This window comes from Delphinus delphis, chromosome 3 (genome assembly GCF_949987515.2).
Source record: "Delphinus delphis chromosome 3, mDelDel1.2, whole genome shotgun sequence".
NCBI lineage: Eukaryota > Metazoa > Chordata > Mammalia > Artiodactyla > Delphinidae > Delphinus > Delphinus delphis.
The window spans coordinates 132,964,899-132,982,160 of record NC_082685.1 but is presented as its reverse complement, the minus strand read 5'-3'; the positions used below and the strand labels follow the sequence as shown (position 1 = coordinate 132,982,160).

The 17,262-nt window shown below is 38.7% G+C and overlaps 1 protein-coding gene and 1 long non-coding RNA gene across 3 annotated transcripts in view; one reads left to right on the top strand and one right to left on the bottom strand.

Annotated features, from left to right (window-relative positions):
* The window catches only part of LOC132423592 (uncharacterized), a 187,452-nt gene that overhangs the window by 166,173 nt on the left and 4,017 nt on the right, over window positions 1-17,262 (bottom strand). The window contains exon 3 of one of the 2 annotated variants that reach the window (XR_009519015.1): window positions 12,428-15,389. The exons of the other annotated variant lie outside the window; for it this stretch is intronic. This is a non-coding gene — a long non-coding RNA (uncharacterized lncRNA). Of the gene's footprint in view, window positions 1-12,427; window positions 15,390-17,262 lie in introns of those variants that run through there. 2 annotated transcript variants of the gene reach the window in all.
* The window catches only part of ITGA1 (integrin subunit alpha 1), a 171,019-nt gene continuing 166,017 nt past the window's right edge, over window positions 12,261-17,262 (top strand). Inside the window, exon 1 of the mRNA XM_060009511.1 lies at window positions 12,261-12,393. Coding sequence (XP_059865494.1) covers window positions 12,333-12,393 — 61 coding nt within the window. The 5' untranslated portion in view covers window positions 12,261-12,332. The remainder of the gene's footprint in view (window positions 12,394-17,262) is intronic.

The following is a 17,262-nucleotide window of genomic DNA, read 5'->3' as shown; positions in this document are numbered from 1 at the left end:
TTAGCATCTTTTCATGTGCTTATTGGTTATGTTTATCTCTTCTTTATACAAATGTGTATTTATAGCCTTTGTCCATTTTTAAATTGGGTTATTTGTGGGGTTTTTTAATTGTTGAATTGTAAGAATTCTTTACGTATTCTGGGTACTAGACTCTTATCAGATTTATGATTTTCAAATATTTTCTCCCATCATGTAGGTTGTCTTTTTACATTCTTGATGGTGTCATTTGAAGCATTAAGTTTTATGTTTTAATAAAGTCCAACTTATCTATTTTTTCTTTTATTACTTATGCTATTGGTGTTGTATCTAAGAAACCTTTGCCTAATTCAAGGTCATGAAGATTTGCTACTATATTTCTAAGAAGTGTTTTATAGTTTTAGCTCTTACATTTAGGTTTCTGACACATTTTAAGTTAATTTTTGTGTATGGTGTAAGGAAACTTCCTTCACTCCCTCATGACTGTCTCCTGTTTCGTTAAATAGATATTTTTCTAATATACCATGGTAATTCTCTTGTTATTTCTCTTACATATTTTTTAGTTATTTTCTTCATGTTATCCGGTGATTACAATCAACATCTTAAAACAATCTAGTTGGGATTAATTTCAATAGTATACAAAAACTTTGCTCCAATATAGCCCCATTCCCTCTCTGCTTTTGTACTACAATTGTTACACAAATTACATCTTATTAATTGTAAGCTCAACAACACAGTTTTTACAATTATTATTCTACAAAGCTACTTTTAAATATGATAAAAGAAACAAAATGCATTTGTATTCTCTTTCACAGTTACAAATGTAATTACCTTTACTGGTGTTCTTTATTTCTTCAGGTGAATTTGAGTTACTGTCTAGTGTCTTCATGTAAAATGAAGGACTCCTTTAGTATTTCTTGTAGGGAAGGTCTGCTAGCAATAACTCATCTCAGTATTTCTGTATTAGGGAATATCTAAATTTCTCTATCTTTTTTGAAGGATAGTTTTGCTGGACATGGTTAATAGCCTTTTTCTTTCAGAAATTTGAAAATGTCATCCTACTCTATTCTGGCCTTCATGATTTCTGAAAAGAAGTAAGTAATATTATTAAGAATCCCTTGTATATGACGAATACAGTAAGTTCCCTACATACAAACCTTCAAGTTGTGAACTTTCAAAGATGTAAACGTGCATTTGCATGTCCAATCACGTAAGTTAGTTCAGGTGTCTGGGGTACATTGTCACGTGAGTGCATTCTCTACAAGTGGTTGTGTACTTTAATGTACAGTACTGTATGGAGTACAGTAGTACAGTATCTTTATCTCAAGCCCAGGATGTCCAGAAGCAAGCATAAAAGCAGTGGTGATGTAGCTGGTACTACTTAAGAAGCACCAAGCAATAATGATGGAAACAAAAGTGAGAATAATTGAGAGTGGAGCGAGGCAAAAAGATGGTAGACATCGCTCATCCTTATAACATGAATTGTGCAACCACTGGCACGATTCTAAAGAACAAGGACAAGATCATGGAACATGTGAAGCCTGCTATGCCGGTGATGTTGACAATAACATCAAAGAAGCATGGAAAAGTGATGGAGGAGATGGAGAAACTTCTCAGTGTGTGGATGCAGAATCAGCAGCGTTGAGTCCCGCTCAGCTTAATGCTGATTCAAGAGAAAGCTAAAAGCCTTATGAAGCTGTGAAGAAGAAACACAGCAAACAATCAGAGGACTCATCTTTTAATGCCTGCCATGGCTGGTTTCACCGGTTCAAGGCCAGAACCTTGAACCTTCACAATGAAAAAGTAAGCGGTGAGGCAGCGAGTGCTGATACAGTATTGGTCTGGGAATTTCCTGAAACACTTTGAGAAATTATTGATGAAGGAGTGTATTTACCCGAGCAGGTTTTTAATGTGGATGAGACAGGACTGTACTAGAAGAGGATGCCAGACTGAAGTTACATCAGTAAGGAGGAAAAGTTGATGCCAGGCTATAAAGCAACAAAGGATAGGCTAACTCTGTTGTTTGGTGGCAATGCTTCCAGTGATAGGAAGCTAAGCCTCTCTTAGTTTATCATTCAGAGAACCCAAGAGCCCTTAAAAACACAGCCAGGGGCTCTCTTCCTGTTGTGTGGAAGATTAACCCCAAAGCCTGGGTTGTTACATGGGCCATTTTCCAGGACTGGTTTTTCCACCACTTTATCCAGGAGATAGAGAAATATTGCTTGGAAAAGGACGTCCCATTCAACATTCTTCTGCTGCTCGACAATGCTCTGGGCCACCCCCCTTTCATGGACGACTTTCATCCCAATGTCAAAGCAGTGCATCTGCCACTGAATATTATGTCACTCATCCAACCTATATACCAGGGAGTTATAGGGACTTTTAAGAAAAGTTATTTACGTCACACTTTTCGTCAGGCAGTAAAGGCGAGTGATGAATCAGGAACCTTGTGACAATTTTGAAAGGACTATTACACCTACAAGGACATAAAAAACATTGACTTTGCTTGGCGTGAGGTTACGGCCATCACCATTGATGGGGTTTGGAAGAACATTTGCCTGCAGTTTGTTTATTATTTTTGTGGATTTGAGAAGGTGGATAAGGAGTCCAAAGAGGTCTTTGGCCACTTAGTGACCCTCAGTGAGAAGTTGGAGCTAGATCTGCAAGAGGATGACTTCATTGAACTCCTTGCTGCACAACACAAGGAGCTTATTAATGAAGACCTGATGGAATTGGAAGCCCAGAGAAAGGACAAAGAGAGAAAAGAGGAAGAAGAAGTAACTGAAGAACCAAAGAGATTCACAACACAGGAAATGACAAGGGGATTTTCTTTATTTGGGGAGGCACTGTTAGTTTTTGACACACAGGACCTGAACGTAGAACAGTACCCGAAGGTTGCAGCAGCCATTCAGAACGTAATCCAATGTTACCGTGTCATCTATGACAAGAAAAAAAGAGCTACTACCCAGATATCACTGGATTGTTTTTTCAAGAGGGTAGATAGAATTGATTCCAGCAAGAAATCAGAATCTGGGCCGTTAATGTCAGGCGTGAGTGAAATTGCAGCTTGCCCTCCGTCTCCTATTGCTAATGATCCTTCAGGTCTACCATCTCCCACCTCCTCTCCCTCCTCCAGTCAGTAACTCTTCTTGCCTGTTCACTCGATGCCAGCCCCTGGATGCCAGCTGTTGTACTGTACTACTGTACTTTTCAAGGTACTGTACTGTAAGATTAAAAGTGTTTTCTTTATTTTGTGTGTTTGTTTATTATATATTATGTTTGAAAAGTATTATAAACCTATTACAGTACAGTACTATGTAGCCAATTGTGTTAGTTGGGTACCTCGGCTAACTTTGTTGGACTTATGAACACACTCTCAGAATGGATCTTGTTCGTATGTAGGGGACTTACTGTACTTTTATTTGCTGCTTTCTTTATTCTCTCTTTTTCTTTGGCATTGAACAGTTTGACTATGATGAATCAAGGTGTAGGTCTCTGGATTTTTTCCTAGTTTGACTCATCAAGCTTTTTGAATATGAATATTAATATTTTTCACCAAATATTGAAAGTTTTCAGGCATTATTTCTTCAGATATGCTCTCTGGACTCTCTTCTTGCCTCCTCCTTCTGGGACTTCCATCATGAGTATGTTGGCACACTTGGTGGTGTCCCACAGGTCTCTGAGGCTCTATTTATTTTTCTTTATTTTATATTTGTTGTTATTGTTCTGTTCCTCAGACTGGATAATCTCTTTAAGTTCACTGATTCTTTCTTCTGCCAGTTCAAATCTGCTATTGAGCCCTTTTAGTGAATGTTTTATTTCAGCTATTATATTTTTCAATTTCATAATTCCTAATTTTTAATAACATCTATCCTTTATTGATCCTCTATATTTAATGAGACATCATTCTCATACTTTAATTCTTTAGACACGGTTTCTTTGATTCTTTGAATAATACATTTTATAGTTGATTTAAAGGTTCTTTCTAGGAAGTCCAACATTTAGGATTCCTAAGGATGGTTTCTATTGTTGCTTTTTTCCTGTGTTTATGTGTCATTTTTGGTTGAAACTGGACATTTAAAGTATTATAATATGGTGGTTCTGCAAACTACCTCACTTTCTAGGGTCTGTTGTTATTGTTGCTGTTGCTGCTGTTGCTGCTACTGCTGCTGTGTGTATTTGCTGAGTGATTTTCCTAGACTAATTCTGTAAAGTCTTTGTTTTTTATGGCTACTGAAGTCTCTGGTTGGTTAGCTTAATAGTCACTTAATGATTAAATGCAGATTTCTGTTTAATACCTTGAAACATCAAGTCTCCCAGCCTTTGCTGAAGGGCTCTCTCTGCATGTTAGGGTGCATCTTCAACGCTCCACTGGGCAGTTTACAATTCTGCCTTAGCCTTTACTTCCTGACTGCACAGATTCAAGGTCAGCCAGAGGTGAGAGATTAGAGTCTTCTCAGGTGTTTCTGGAGCATACAAATAGACCTGCACAAGCACATGTCCCATATTCTCAGAAATACGTAGAACTTTTTCAAAGTTCTCTATGAACATCTTATTCTCTAGTTTTTTCTTTTGCATTTTCATCAGCCTCTTGTTAGCCCTGACTGGTATTGCTGCCTCAAGCCACTGTTGTGTGAAACGATGGCCAATGATTTTTTTTTTTTTTTAACAAATGCCTTTGGAATAGGTTTACTTTCACAGAGCTAGCTCTGAATCAAGGCAAATAAAGACAAATCTTGAGAATGGAACTTTTCAGGAAATTGCCATTCAGGTCAACTAGTAACGATTCTCTTGGGTTAGGGATTTTGGGGAGGTCCAAACCTGTTCTGCCACATACAGTGGCTGCTAGACTGCCAGTTTTCAGTTACTCTAGTTGTGAGGCCATTTGCTTTCAGAATACCACAGAGCTGGGACGAAGGGGATGAAAATAGGGAAAATTAACATGCCACAGAGTTTGCTGTCTTTTTAAGGTTCAGTTGTTTTTCTTAATTAAAAAAAAAAATTGCAACTCTTTGTTTAATTCCAGAATGCGGAATAAGTTGATTCTGACAATTTTTGCCAAAGTTCTCATGGCCTTTATGAAGGAGCAGAATTTCTGAGATACTTACTCTATAATTCCAGAAATACTTCTCCCTTCTTGTTTGTTTGAATATTGCACAAACATGCCTATTACTATAGTTCACACAAAATGAGTTTTTCATTAAGACATTTTCATGGAATAAAAATACCATTTTTACTCAGAAGAGTTAACTTTGATCACCACAAAGTAGAAAATTCTGATTCACTTTCCGTAACTTCTAGTGTTATAAAATACAACAATCTCAAAACTAAGTATTATGGAGATGATAAGGAAAATCTAACTATTGTTACTCTAGGTAGATTGAATTTATATCAAAATATCTTATTCTACTTGCATTTGTATGTTTTTGGCAGGGTGGTTATTGTAAAAATGTGTTATAAGATCGTAAGAGATTAACATTCTTTGTAGTCGTTCTAGGCCCTGTTCCACCACCTCAGGATCCACCAATTTCTCTGCATTCTTATATCCTTTACAATTCTTTTTTCATCCAAGGAGTTCAACACTTTCTGTAGATCTTATTTAAAGGAAAATTCATTCTTTTGGTCATATATTCTTCTTTTTTTTTTTTTCTCAGCAAGCATTAAATTTAAAAAACTTTCAAAAGTCATTCCCAGGAAAAAATAAAAGAGAAGAAAACACTGAATTACTTCTCTATATATTAGGGGCTTGAGAGAGAAATTTAGTCTCATAAAAATAGTTTCCTCATTTCAGTGATTATGGAATTCTCCCCTGCAATATACACATATAATTGTTTAATTAACCTTATCATTTCTTTTTTAGCCTTACTAATACACTTAATATTACAATTACTTGTCCCATTACATTTTACGGCTCAGATACATTTAGCCGTAAGTCCATAGTAGGTACCTTTGTAGCACATTTGGACCAAAATGAAAGAAAAATCAGGGCAGATCCTGGTATTTATGGCCTTAGTTTTGAATTTTCTAAGCCTTCTGGTTCCAACCTTGCTCCACAATGCTTCTGTCTTCATTGCTTACTCACACTTAGCTGTTCCTTCTTGCTCTACCCCGGCAACTTTAGTGGCTTTTAACTCAAAATCTCTGGCTCCATCCTCTTGGCTGCCCCCAGTTTCCTTTCCTGGAAGGGGATAAACTAGTCATGGCTATCTTTCATGAAAAGCCCCACACCTCCTCTTTCAGGGCAGGGCCTTTAAAAGCAGTCCTCACCCCACAGAACAAAGACTTGGATGATTAGGAGTTCATGGCTGCCTTCATTCCATTGATCTACTTTGGGACCAAAAAGATTAAAATGGCCAATATTGGTAGTATATCTTTACTAATATTTAAATGCGTATTATATGGTGTCCAACTGGAGTATTTAAAACTTCTTTTAGGCATCATGATAAGTGGCTTCATTTTCATCTTCTTCAAACTTTAAAAGAACCACCGAATATTACTCTTCTAGACTATCCGTGTTGTTTTGTCAGACAAATGTCCACCTTTATCCTAATAGTGCATGTAATTGTATTTATCGATAATAAATAACAATAAATTTCCTTAAGGAAGGCACTGCATAAAAATTTAGGGGATAAAAGTTTCACAGTGTGCTTCATGGCTTTCATATATTTCATCTCCTCTAATATATTTCAAAATTAGATCAAATGAAGCCACTTCAGGAAACAAATAAGAGAAGAAAATTAGAGTAAAAAACATGTTTGAATATGTCACTCAGAACTATGAAAATATTCTATGCTTATAAGAATTCCATATTCCTTGGCATCCTTCCAAGATTCTTTCACATCTGGTCACAACCTCACTTGCCTTTCCTAACTTCTATTCCATTCTATTCATCCATTTCATGCTGCCTGTGTCTAGAATGACCATGACCCTTCTTCCATCTATGAAACCTTTGCTCATTTCCTGCAAGGCTAAATTCCAGTGCCACCATCTCTTTGAAACTCTGTCTTTTTCCTCCCGTTGATTTTACCCTCTATTCTAGGGTTCATCAGATGCAATTAGAAATATCTTTCTATGCATATATTTAGGTAGCTTGTGAATTTTCTTGAGGGTAGGGCCACACACTTCAACATCTCTGAATCTGCAGGACCCAGAAGACTTCCTGCTGCACACAACTAATTCCATAAATGTTGGAATGAATGAATTACATGAGGGCAGATGTTTGCAGGCAATAAAAATGACTAATTGACTGTCTTGATATATAGTCTAGTAAAGCAGATGAAAAATAGCCACATAATTTGTAAAATAATTTACTTATTATTTCAGAGCCAAATAATAGACACTCTTTCTCTTGATGTATTTATTTTTATACATACATATCTAGTGACCCAGTCCTATTATAAGAAACACCTATCTTCCTGGTTTGATGACTAACTTATCATTTACTTGCTATAATCCTGGGACTTTAGAGTCCATCTCTGATTTAACTTTTTAGAAACTGGCTAAAGAAAAATATTTAAATCAAGTTGCTCAAATAATTCTAGAATTGCCTAATATCTTAAAATATAATTAACTCACATTTCAAATTAAGGGATCCAGCAACACAGCTAAAATGTTACTGCTCCTGAGTACTGGTTATTCTGAGTCAGAGAGTGCCACAAAGTGAATATTCCTGCCAGGGCACCACCCCGGCACTCCCTCTCCCACTGTAGTCTTACTGTCTCACTTATGTTGAAGTCTGCCAAGAAGTTTTAGAGAAGTTTCCTACAGTGTTAAGATCTGTCCCTCACCAGGATTCTGAAGTCAGACTTTTTTCATAAGTATCCATTGCCCAAATGTCTTTGGACCAGGTTTCTGGCACAGACTTATCCAGGAAATAGAGCGGGAGGAACACCTATTTTATATTTTAAGTGAAAAAACATTCACACAAGAACATTGCACAATAACAACAAAAAAGACTGGTCGGTGATGAAGTTCAAGCCCCACGTCATTGTCATCATACATACAACTTTATTTTGGCCAGAGAAGAAGCAATCATGGGTTCTTAAGTTGAAGCAGCAACAACTAATGTGGTAATTTCACAAGACTGCTTAATTTAACAGGCTTAAAATGAAACACATGAATGTTAGAATTGAGAACAAAACTGCCTATTTTCTGTTCCTACCTACAAGTGAAAAAAATTAATGGACAGCAGATTTTCAGTAGAAAAACAAGTGTTCTACCCATTTTTGCCTCTGCAGAACATAGCCCTGGAGTCTGATACATAGCAGGAACTCAAAAATTATTGAACTAGATTAAGCTGCCCATATGGGTTAGCGCCGTGAGTTAGTATCATTGTCTTGGAGTACATTACCCTGAATACATACATAGTAAATTTTAAAATCTGAATCATCATGAAATCTTTGTAAAAACAGAAGCAGCTCAGGACAATACCACCTACCCTAGAATCCTCAGAGTCAAAGAGGGAGAATGAAAGCACACTTTGAGGATACCTTAAAATGTATTTAAGACCTCACATTTAACTTTTCAAAACACATCATTTTGTATTTTTCTTGTAAAAATATTATTTTAACATACAGTAGTTTAAAAATTATTTATTATTAAGTAAAAGTGACACCACCCTCCTACCCAGATGGGGATACCTTATTTATGCTGTGGCCTTGGGAATCCATGATTTTACTACCAAAGAACCCTGGCTTACACCAGAAGCAGAACTCTAGACTCTCTTTTATTCCCAACCCCTTAATGAATTTTTTCTTCTCTTGTTAAAAAAATAATAAGAATAATCTTTTGACAGCCAGCTAATTTGAAAAGCAAATCCTTGCTAATGTCATAAAAGTTTCTGATATCTTAACGTATACCCATTTTATAGGGGTATCTTCAAGATAATTTCCTAATCCAAAGTAAATATTCTGAAGGTGAAGATTCTAGAAACAATAATAGGAATTGATGGAAATGTTTTTAGCCAATCACTAAAGTTCCCTTTCTGATGCTCATCCAATTACATCACTTCCTATAGAGCCCACCACACAGAGGCCCCACCCTATGTTTCCACTGTCAATCTAACACTAATTCTCCTACTACTGGGAAGAATGATTCATTTCTACTAAGCATTTACTGTACTTTAGGCATTGTGCTAAATGCTTTGTAGGCTTCTCTCACTTAATCTTCACAACAATCTTCAGAAAAAGGCAATATTTTCATCCTCATTTTCCTTCTGAGAAAACTGAGGCTTAGAGACACTAGATAATTCTTCCCAAATCACACAGCTACCACCTGGAACCATGGTGGTTCCAGGACTTGAATCCATGCAGTCTAACTCCAGAACCTACCATAATCTTTCTCATTATATTAGATTAGCTCCAAGGAGAATACTTTGGAATGAAGTATCTGTTTCTGTTTTTGAGATTATTGGTCAGTAACCCCAATTACTTTTGCCTCATTTCATAGACTCTACTTTCCAAATTCTTAATCAGTTCAGCCTCTAACCTCTCAGTGTACTTTTAATTTTCACCCATATTTCCAAACTCTAAAAGAGATCTGATCAGATTAGGTCTCACTTAAAATCGAAAAGTACACAGTATAAAGTCTAGAGCTTAGCATTAGCCATCAAGTGACCTTATTTCATTACTAGTTTGTGACCACAGCTTTTATCTTCTCTAAGTCTCAGTTCACTCAATGGCATGTCTTTCTGTTAGTCAGGATAAAACTGGTTAAGAAAATAGGTTTCCTGACACTGATTTGTGTTTAGATTTATTGAAATTCAGAAAATGAACACTTATTCTAAATTTACTTCTCCAGCAATACTTTTCTACATCTGCATTGATTTGACATGAAGAAGATCAATAAATATAGCCATAAGATTCATAACACATATGAAAATTAACTTCAGCCATATGTAAATCTTAGAGGAGATTTTTAAAATATTTAAATTCAAAGTATTTATTAACGCTCCCAAAGAAAGGTAAAGTTCACTGTAGTGAACTACAGTAACTACAGCCTTGATTATAAGTATGTTTTAATCCTACTTTATTTCAATAAGATATAATTTTACAATTTCTCTTTTCATTTTTTATAATTTAATATACTGCAATTTTCTATAATTCCATATACATACATGCATGTGTATATGTGTCCATATATGTATATGCACACATAGACACACACACATACACTATTACCTGTTTTTGAAAACTCTGAGCAATTTGGAGAAATATTTTTAGGAAAATATGATTTTTTAACGTCTAAGCGTAAGTCAATTAATCAGAATTTACTGATTATTGTGCAAAGCCCTTTGGGTCATACTGAGAAGCATAAGACATAAATGAAACTAGAGACAGAGAGGTGAGATATACACAGGAAAGGCATTCTGTGGCAGAGCTTTCCCAGACAGGGGAGCAGCAGGAAGCACATTGATGATATCAAGTTAATGAAGATGGAGAGACTGGAAAGCCAAACTGGGGTACTGAGAGCACTGAATGCAGGCAAAGGAGCCCAAGTAAAGCCAAGTGGGACTGAACAGTGTCCCAACACAAGGCAATTTTTCTAGAGACTTATTTCTGCAATTTTGAAGACAGGACTAAGAAATGAAAATATGAGAGCTAGAAACAGGCGGAAACAGGGTTTTTAATATACTTACTAAGTAGTGAATCACTTCAAATTCATAAATTAGAAGAACAATTCTTTGGCGGATAGGTCCTTTTCTGAGATTTGATGGCCTTCAACCTTTCACCTCTGCCCACCCTACTTCTGATCTTCATTAAACTTTTAAAATTTTGTCTTCTCCAACTTTTAGTCCCTGCAATCTTCTATTTGGCAATCTATTCAATCATCCTTGTGGTTTTCCTCTCTGCCCTTCCCTTGGATTCTCTGTACTGTGTCACCTGTACTGTGTTCCAGGCAATGAGTCCTCCTTTGGGTGGCACTCTTGTCCTGCCTAGCCCTAGACCTGCTAGACAGAAACTTTCAGTTAGTAACTAGCTGAATTGAATTGAATCGAATGGAGTTGCATAGAATTGAGTCCCTCCACCACCTGTAAACACAAATCCACTCATCCACTCCTTCCCCTTCTTTGAAATTCTCAAAACCACTAAAACACAGCTGATTTTATTAAAAACAGCAAGTATTCGGTCAAGTTAACATGTAGTTGTGGCTCTTGACTCAAAGGATGTACAACTCACAAGACAAGGGAAGCATTGCAAACTCCTAAGTGGCCTGGGTCTCCCAGCGTTTTGATGGGCCAACTTATCTTCCCAATTCTCAGTTCCCCAGAGTAGTGGGAGCGAGGAAGGAGGGAGTAACATGCAACCGACTTAATGCACTCTTACTTATAAAAGTCTGTAGCAACAAGAAATAAAACAGTGCCCTAAATTCTTTATTAGATTCAACTTCCAGTGTACAAACATCCTAATTCAGATTAAACAAAATTGCCCACACACATTCCATTTCTAACGAGACTGTTTTCCTCCCTTCCTTCCCCTCCCGCTTCCCTCTTGCATTTCTTTCTTTCTTGTTTTCCCCCAGTCTTGGTTCTCCTTTCCCCCAGCTGATCACAGTCTTCCCAAAGAAAAGCCTCCCTGTGACCACGAATCGCCATAAAGGAAGGAAACCCTCCATAAGTGAAAGCCAAGCCCTCAGCGGGGCGTGTCGGGGTGGACGCCCCCACCCACTATTAGTGTGAGAAGGCTGGACAGCGAAGTTCAAGTGTCCACAGGAGAGGCACGGGGGTTACCAGATCTGCTCACTTGCATAAACGGACCTATCCCTTCTGCGCAATCGGACCCCAGGAAAGCAGCCTCCCTTTGAGGGCCTAGGAGCACGGCACTTTGAAAGTGCCCTCCTTGCCCAGACCCCGGGAGAAGTGAGGGGTGCGAAGGCGGAGCCACTGGGCTGGAGACACCCTCCGAAGGTCCGGCCCTCGGCTGCGTTCCTACTACCTTAGGGAGTTGGCGCGGGGAGCGGAATCACCCTGTCAATGAAAGGCAGATGTCCCTTTAAGGTTTGCTTCGCAGCTCGTGGACTTTAGCCTAAACAAGGACCCGCGAAGCTGGCTTTATTTGTCCATGTCTCGGACAGAGCCTGGGAGGCTGCCAGTGGGATTTCAGAGACCAAGAGTGCGAACGGCGGGGAGATGTGGCAATCCCTCTGGGATGCGAGAAGCGTGAATCGAACTTAGAGGGGCTGGTCGAAAACACAGGAAATCGCTGTACTGCTCCCAGGCGCCGGGGCCAACGGGGCCAGCGACTGAGACCCACGGCGGCGGGCGGAGTGGCCCAGAGCAACGCGGCTCCAGCGCGTGGTTTCGCCGAGTCCTTCCCTCCGATCCAGTGCGTCCCCCGGGCGCTGCAGCCGCTCCAACTATGGACCCCCGGCGCCGCGCCAGCCCAGGGATCGCTGTCGCCTGCTGCTGGCTCCTCACCGGTGAGTGACCCTGCTTTTCTCTGAGCATATCCTGAGCTCGAGGCTCGAGACTAGGGGCTTAAAGTGGGGAGGGAGGCATGCAGAGCTTCGGCCCGGAGGGGAGAACGGAGCGCGGATCCACTTTCCGGCGCTCCAGGTACTCTGGGCAGGTTGGAGTACAGAAAGCAGTTTCTGCGTTTGGGTTTTGTTATGAATTACGTTTGTTGTCGTTTCAAAACCTTCCACCCCAATGTTAGGCGGGAGCGGTGCTGAAAACTTTACAAGGTGGAACTGACTTTTCAAATTAAAGTTGTTTTGACAATATACGTGGTATTTTAGGACTTTGCTGATAGCTTCTACCTTCCTTTTCTTTTCTTTTTTTTTTTTTTTTGAGGGAGGTAACTATCGGGCACCTGATTTATAATATGCAAAGTTCCTACCCTCAGGTTGCTCAAGAGTGGGTATTATTCATTTTCTTGCTGTCAGATACTCAAGATATTTTCTGCTACAAAATGAGGAAAGGGAAGAATGCAAGGTGAAGTTGCCTCTTGTCTCGAAATGATGTTTCTGTGTTAAGACCCAGGAGAAGGAACCTATTGAAATTGAGGAAGGAATAGTGAACATTTACTTTGTAAATATCACACAGCCGACTAAATTTTTAAATGCAAAATATCGTATTGTTACTTGTGCATAAATAGATATCTTTCAGGAGAGACAAACACAGTGGAGATGCAAAGTTACATTCAATTTAGAAAAAAGGTTGAATCGTAGCATTTTCTAAGATTTTCCAAATGATTAACCCGTGGTCAGATCTTTTTTACCAGTTACTGACTGAGAGGGAAAAGTTGCAAGGGTGAAAGAAAGAGAAGGCAGATAGGGTGAAGCTTTGTGTGAAAAGGGCCAATAATCCAAACAGTGGCAACTTCTGAACCACTTTACAGCCAGTGAATGGTTGACCTTATCAGCCACCGTCACTACCCTTTACATGTGTTTGACCTATGACTCCTCTCCAGCTCAAATTTTTTGGAGGTTGTTTGCATTATTTTCTTGTTGTTGTGCAAAATATGAATGGTTTACTAACTACTCAAGTTGTACCTTTTTCATTTTACTAAATAAGCAGTCACTAATGCAGAAATGATCAAACGAGCTCTGCATATCCTCTAAAAAGACAATGAAACTTGAAAAAACAGAAACAAATTATAATTTCTTATACATATATATATATATATTTTAAATTCAACTACTTTATTTCCCCATGCCTAAAACAGCCACAAGTTGTATACTGTGGGTTTTCTGCAATTGTTGGGGGGTAATAAACCTTGCTAAATCCAAGAAGGAACTTAAAGGAAAATAATGCATACACGTTTCTAAATTACATTTAATTCTCTTTTGTGTGTGTATATATGTATTATATCTATATCTATACACATATTATTCAATCATATTGAAATTTAGAGTCTAAAGTTATCTCAGAATCAACAGGTTCCTTATATGTGCTATATTTATGCCCATTTCACAACACAATAAGGATCTGAAATTTGACTTCTTCCTTTCCTTTGTTGGTTACCCTGTCAGTCATCATGTTGTCAGCTTCCTAACAAACTTCTCATCAATTCATAGAGTCCACAACTAATCTGGGGTCTTATCACCATACCCACCCTTGCACAGTACTGCAGAACTCATCATCTTGTCTTCATTCTGAACTTCACCTCTAATTCATCTTCCTAATACATAATTTTCATTATACCTTAGTCTTTAGTCAAAAATCTTTGGCGGTTCTTTGTTATCTTTCAGATAAAATCGAACATTCTCAACTGACCTTTCAGGGTCTGCCCTAATCCAGCACCCTCTGTCTCCTACTATGCCTCTATCAGTTTCCTATTACTGTTGTAAAAAATTGCCACAGATTTACTGGCTTAAAACAAGACAAATTTACTATCTCACAGTTATGTGGGTCAGAAGCCTCACTAGGCTAAAATCAAGATGCAAGCAGGGCTGCATCTCTTCTGGAGGCTCTAGGGGAGAATCCATTTCCAGGCCTTTTCCAGATTCTAGAGGCAACATGCATTCCTTGGCTTGCAGCTCCACTTTTCATCTTCAAAGCCACCAAAGTAGCTTCTTCAAATCTTTTCCTGTGACTCTGCTTCATCATCACATCTCCTTCTTCTCTGACTCTGACCTTATTTCCTTCCTCCTATTAAAATCCTAATTACTTTGGGCTCACCTGAATAATCCAGGATAACCTCCCCATATCAAGATTCTTAATATAATCATATCTGCCAAATCCCTTTTGCCATATAAGGTAATATATTTGCAGGTCCAGGGATTAGGAAATGAAGATATTTGAGAGACCATTGTTCTGCCTACCAAAACCTCTGAACACAAACTGCCCCTGATAGGCAGTCCCACTTCCTTATTTCCCCCTAATCCTCATGCTCATCTTACTACTGCACACGTAATCTTGTTTTCTGCATCTAGAAGAGCACTCCACCCTTCTTTCTTACCACCCCCTGCCATCTAAACAAACTCCGCCCAGTCCTCAAAGCTGGGTTTACATCCCTACAACCACCTACCCAACAAACCATCCCAGTAAACTTCCCATTATATTTAGAACTGCCTTGTATTAGCTTTTCCCAACATTTAAAAATGATTCATCAAGAAAGATGCCCTTCTCTAAGTCCAAATGAAGTCTTTACTGTTAATTTTTAAGCTTTTTTAAAATTAATTTATTTTATTTATTTTTGGTTGTGTTGGGTCTTTGTTGCTGTGTGCGGGCTTTCTCTAGTTGTGGCGAGCAGGGGCTACTCTTCGCTGCGGTGCACAGGCTTCTCATTGCGGTGGCTTCTCTTGTCGCAGAGCACAGGCTTCAGGTGTGTGGGCTTCAGTAGTTGTGGATCACGGGCTCAGTAGTTGTGGCTTGCAGGCTGTAGAGCACAGGCTCAGTAGCTGTGGTGCACAGGCTTAGTTGCTCCACAGCATGTGGGATCTTCCCGGACCAGGGCTCGAACCCGTGTCCCCTGCATTGGCAGGTGAATTATTAACCACGGCACCACCAGGGAAGCCCTTTATTGTTATTTTATATATGTCAAAGTCCCAGCAAAAAAACTAGTGGCATATATAAAGGATTTAACTGAAAAAAATTAAATCAAGGGACTGCTGGCAGAAGCATATAAAGGAACTGACAAAAGATGGCTGGAGCATGCAGAATGAGCAATAGTAGAAAGAAAGTACCTGAAGCAACATGAGAAGAAAAGCCACTGCCGTTCCTAGGCCTGAGAAGGCAGCGGTGTCAGCTTGACTGTGAACTCTGGCTATGGGAGGGGGACCACTGGACAGGAGCTGTGGCCATAAGAAGAAGAATGCAGCTAGTGCCAAAGTTGAAGCACAGCAGGGAGAAAGCAGGGGAAATGAATACCCCTGCTTTTCCTTCTACCCCATAATGCCTTGCCTGGCCATCCCATTGGCCATGTCCAAATGGCAGAATTCAAACTCTCAGGGGACAAGGGTCAAGACAAACAATAACAGAGAAATACTAGCACAACTTATTGCTGAAAGGCACATATTTTCTGAGAATGTATTAGGTAAGAGGCCCTGTGCCAAGAATTTTGGACATATTACATTTTAATCTCAAAAAAGGGAAAATTCTGGAACTATTATCTGTATTTTAGAGATGAACAAACCAAAATACTAAGAGGCTAATTTGACCAAAGTCACCCAATTAATAAACCGCAAAGCCTGTTCAGATCTCTCATGCTCTGAAATAATATACCAGGCTGTCTAAATGTAAGTCCATTTCTCTCTTGCTCAGCCCTCTAAATGTTAAATCCAAGCATAATTGTCTAAAAGACTTTGATAAAGATCTAATTAATGGTGAAGTGAGTCTGTTATTTCCATGACTTTTAGGTATATAGTGAAATTAGATGATGTCCCTCCCTACATTAATTGTAAGTCAAATAAGACTACTATCTCTGGTTATTAAGAATACAAATATAGAATTATCCCTAATTGAGTTATATATCTTTCCTCCCTAGAAACATTTTACTTAGCCTGAAAGCAGGAGTCTTCTTTTGTGACTTTTTTCACAGGCAAGATTTCCTATTCTAAAAGAAGTGAGCTAATGGCTGGATATGGAAGGAAGTCAGCCACCTACCCATAACAAAGAAATGACCTCCAATGACACACAATGGAAGACAGTGAATATATTTAAGTCAATATATGATGTCTGGAAAGGCAGCGATAAATTCATAGGAATTTTGTTTGTTTAATAAATAGGCAGTGACAGTAGCAATAAAATATACATGCCAAACTAGTTTGCCTATTTTTCTTCCCTGCTGTCATGATGCTATTTTGATGCATGAGCTCTTGGACCACCACTTATAACTGTGGATCTTACTTCCTTAGATGGATGTTCCTCTACCTGTGTTCCAACACCTAAACCCAACAAACTTCCCACTGGATTAGAACTTGCTGAATTTTAATATGCCCCTTAAGTATTTCCTAAAATAAAGGAGCTCATGTTTTAAATATATTCAGAAAATTAGGCATCAAAATGCTATTCTTTACCTACACTGCTCTTCTGTGGTATGAAATACAAAATAGTGTATCTGAATTCATGTTAGGAAATTGAGATGAAAGATATTTGGAACTGTTGTCACAATGCTAAAGTCAGAATACGTTGCCTATTCAGAGTGGTCTGTGACTGGAGAATTGTATTCGCTCTCAAAGCAAGTACAGTAGAGTATCAGCAGATGTAAATGAGCTGAATATATTCTCATCCTCATGATTATTAAGCTTCTTTCAGCTCCTCTATTGTGCCAGCTCCTCTGCAGTCTCCAGGCTTTTGCGTAAGCAGTTACACTGCTACTGGTCCTCAAGTCCCCATATGAATGT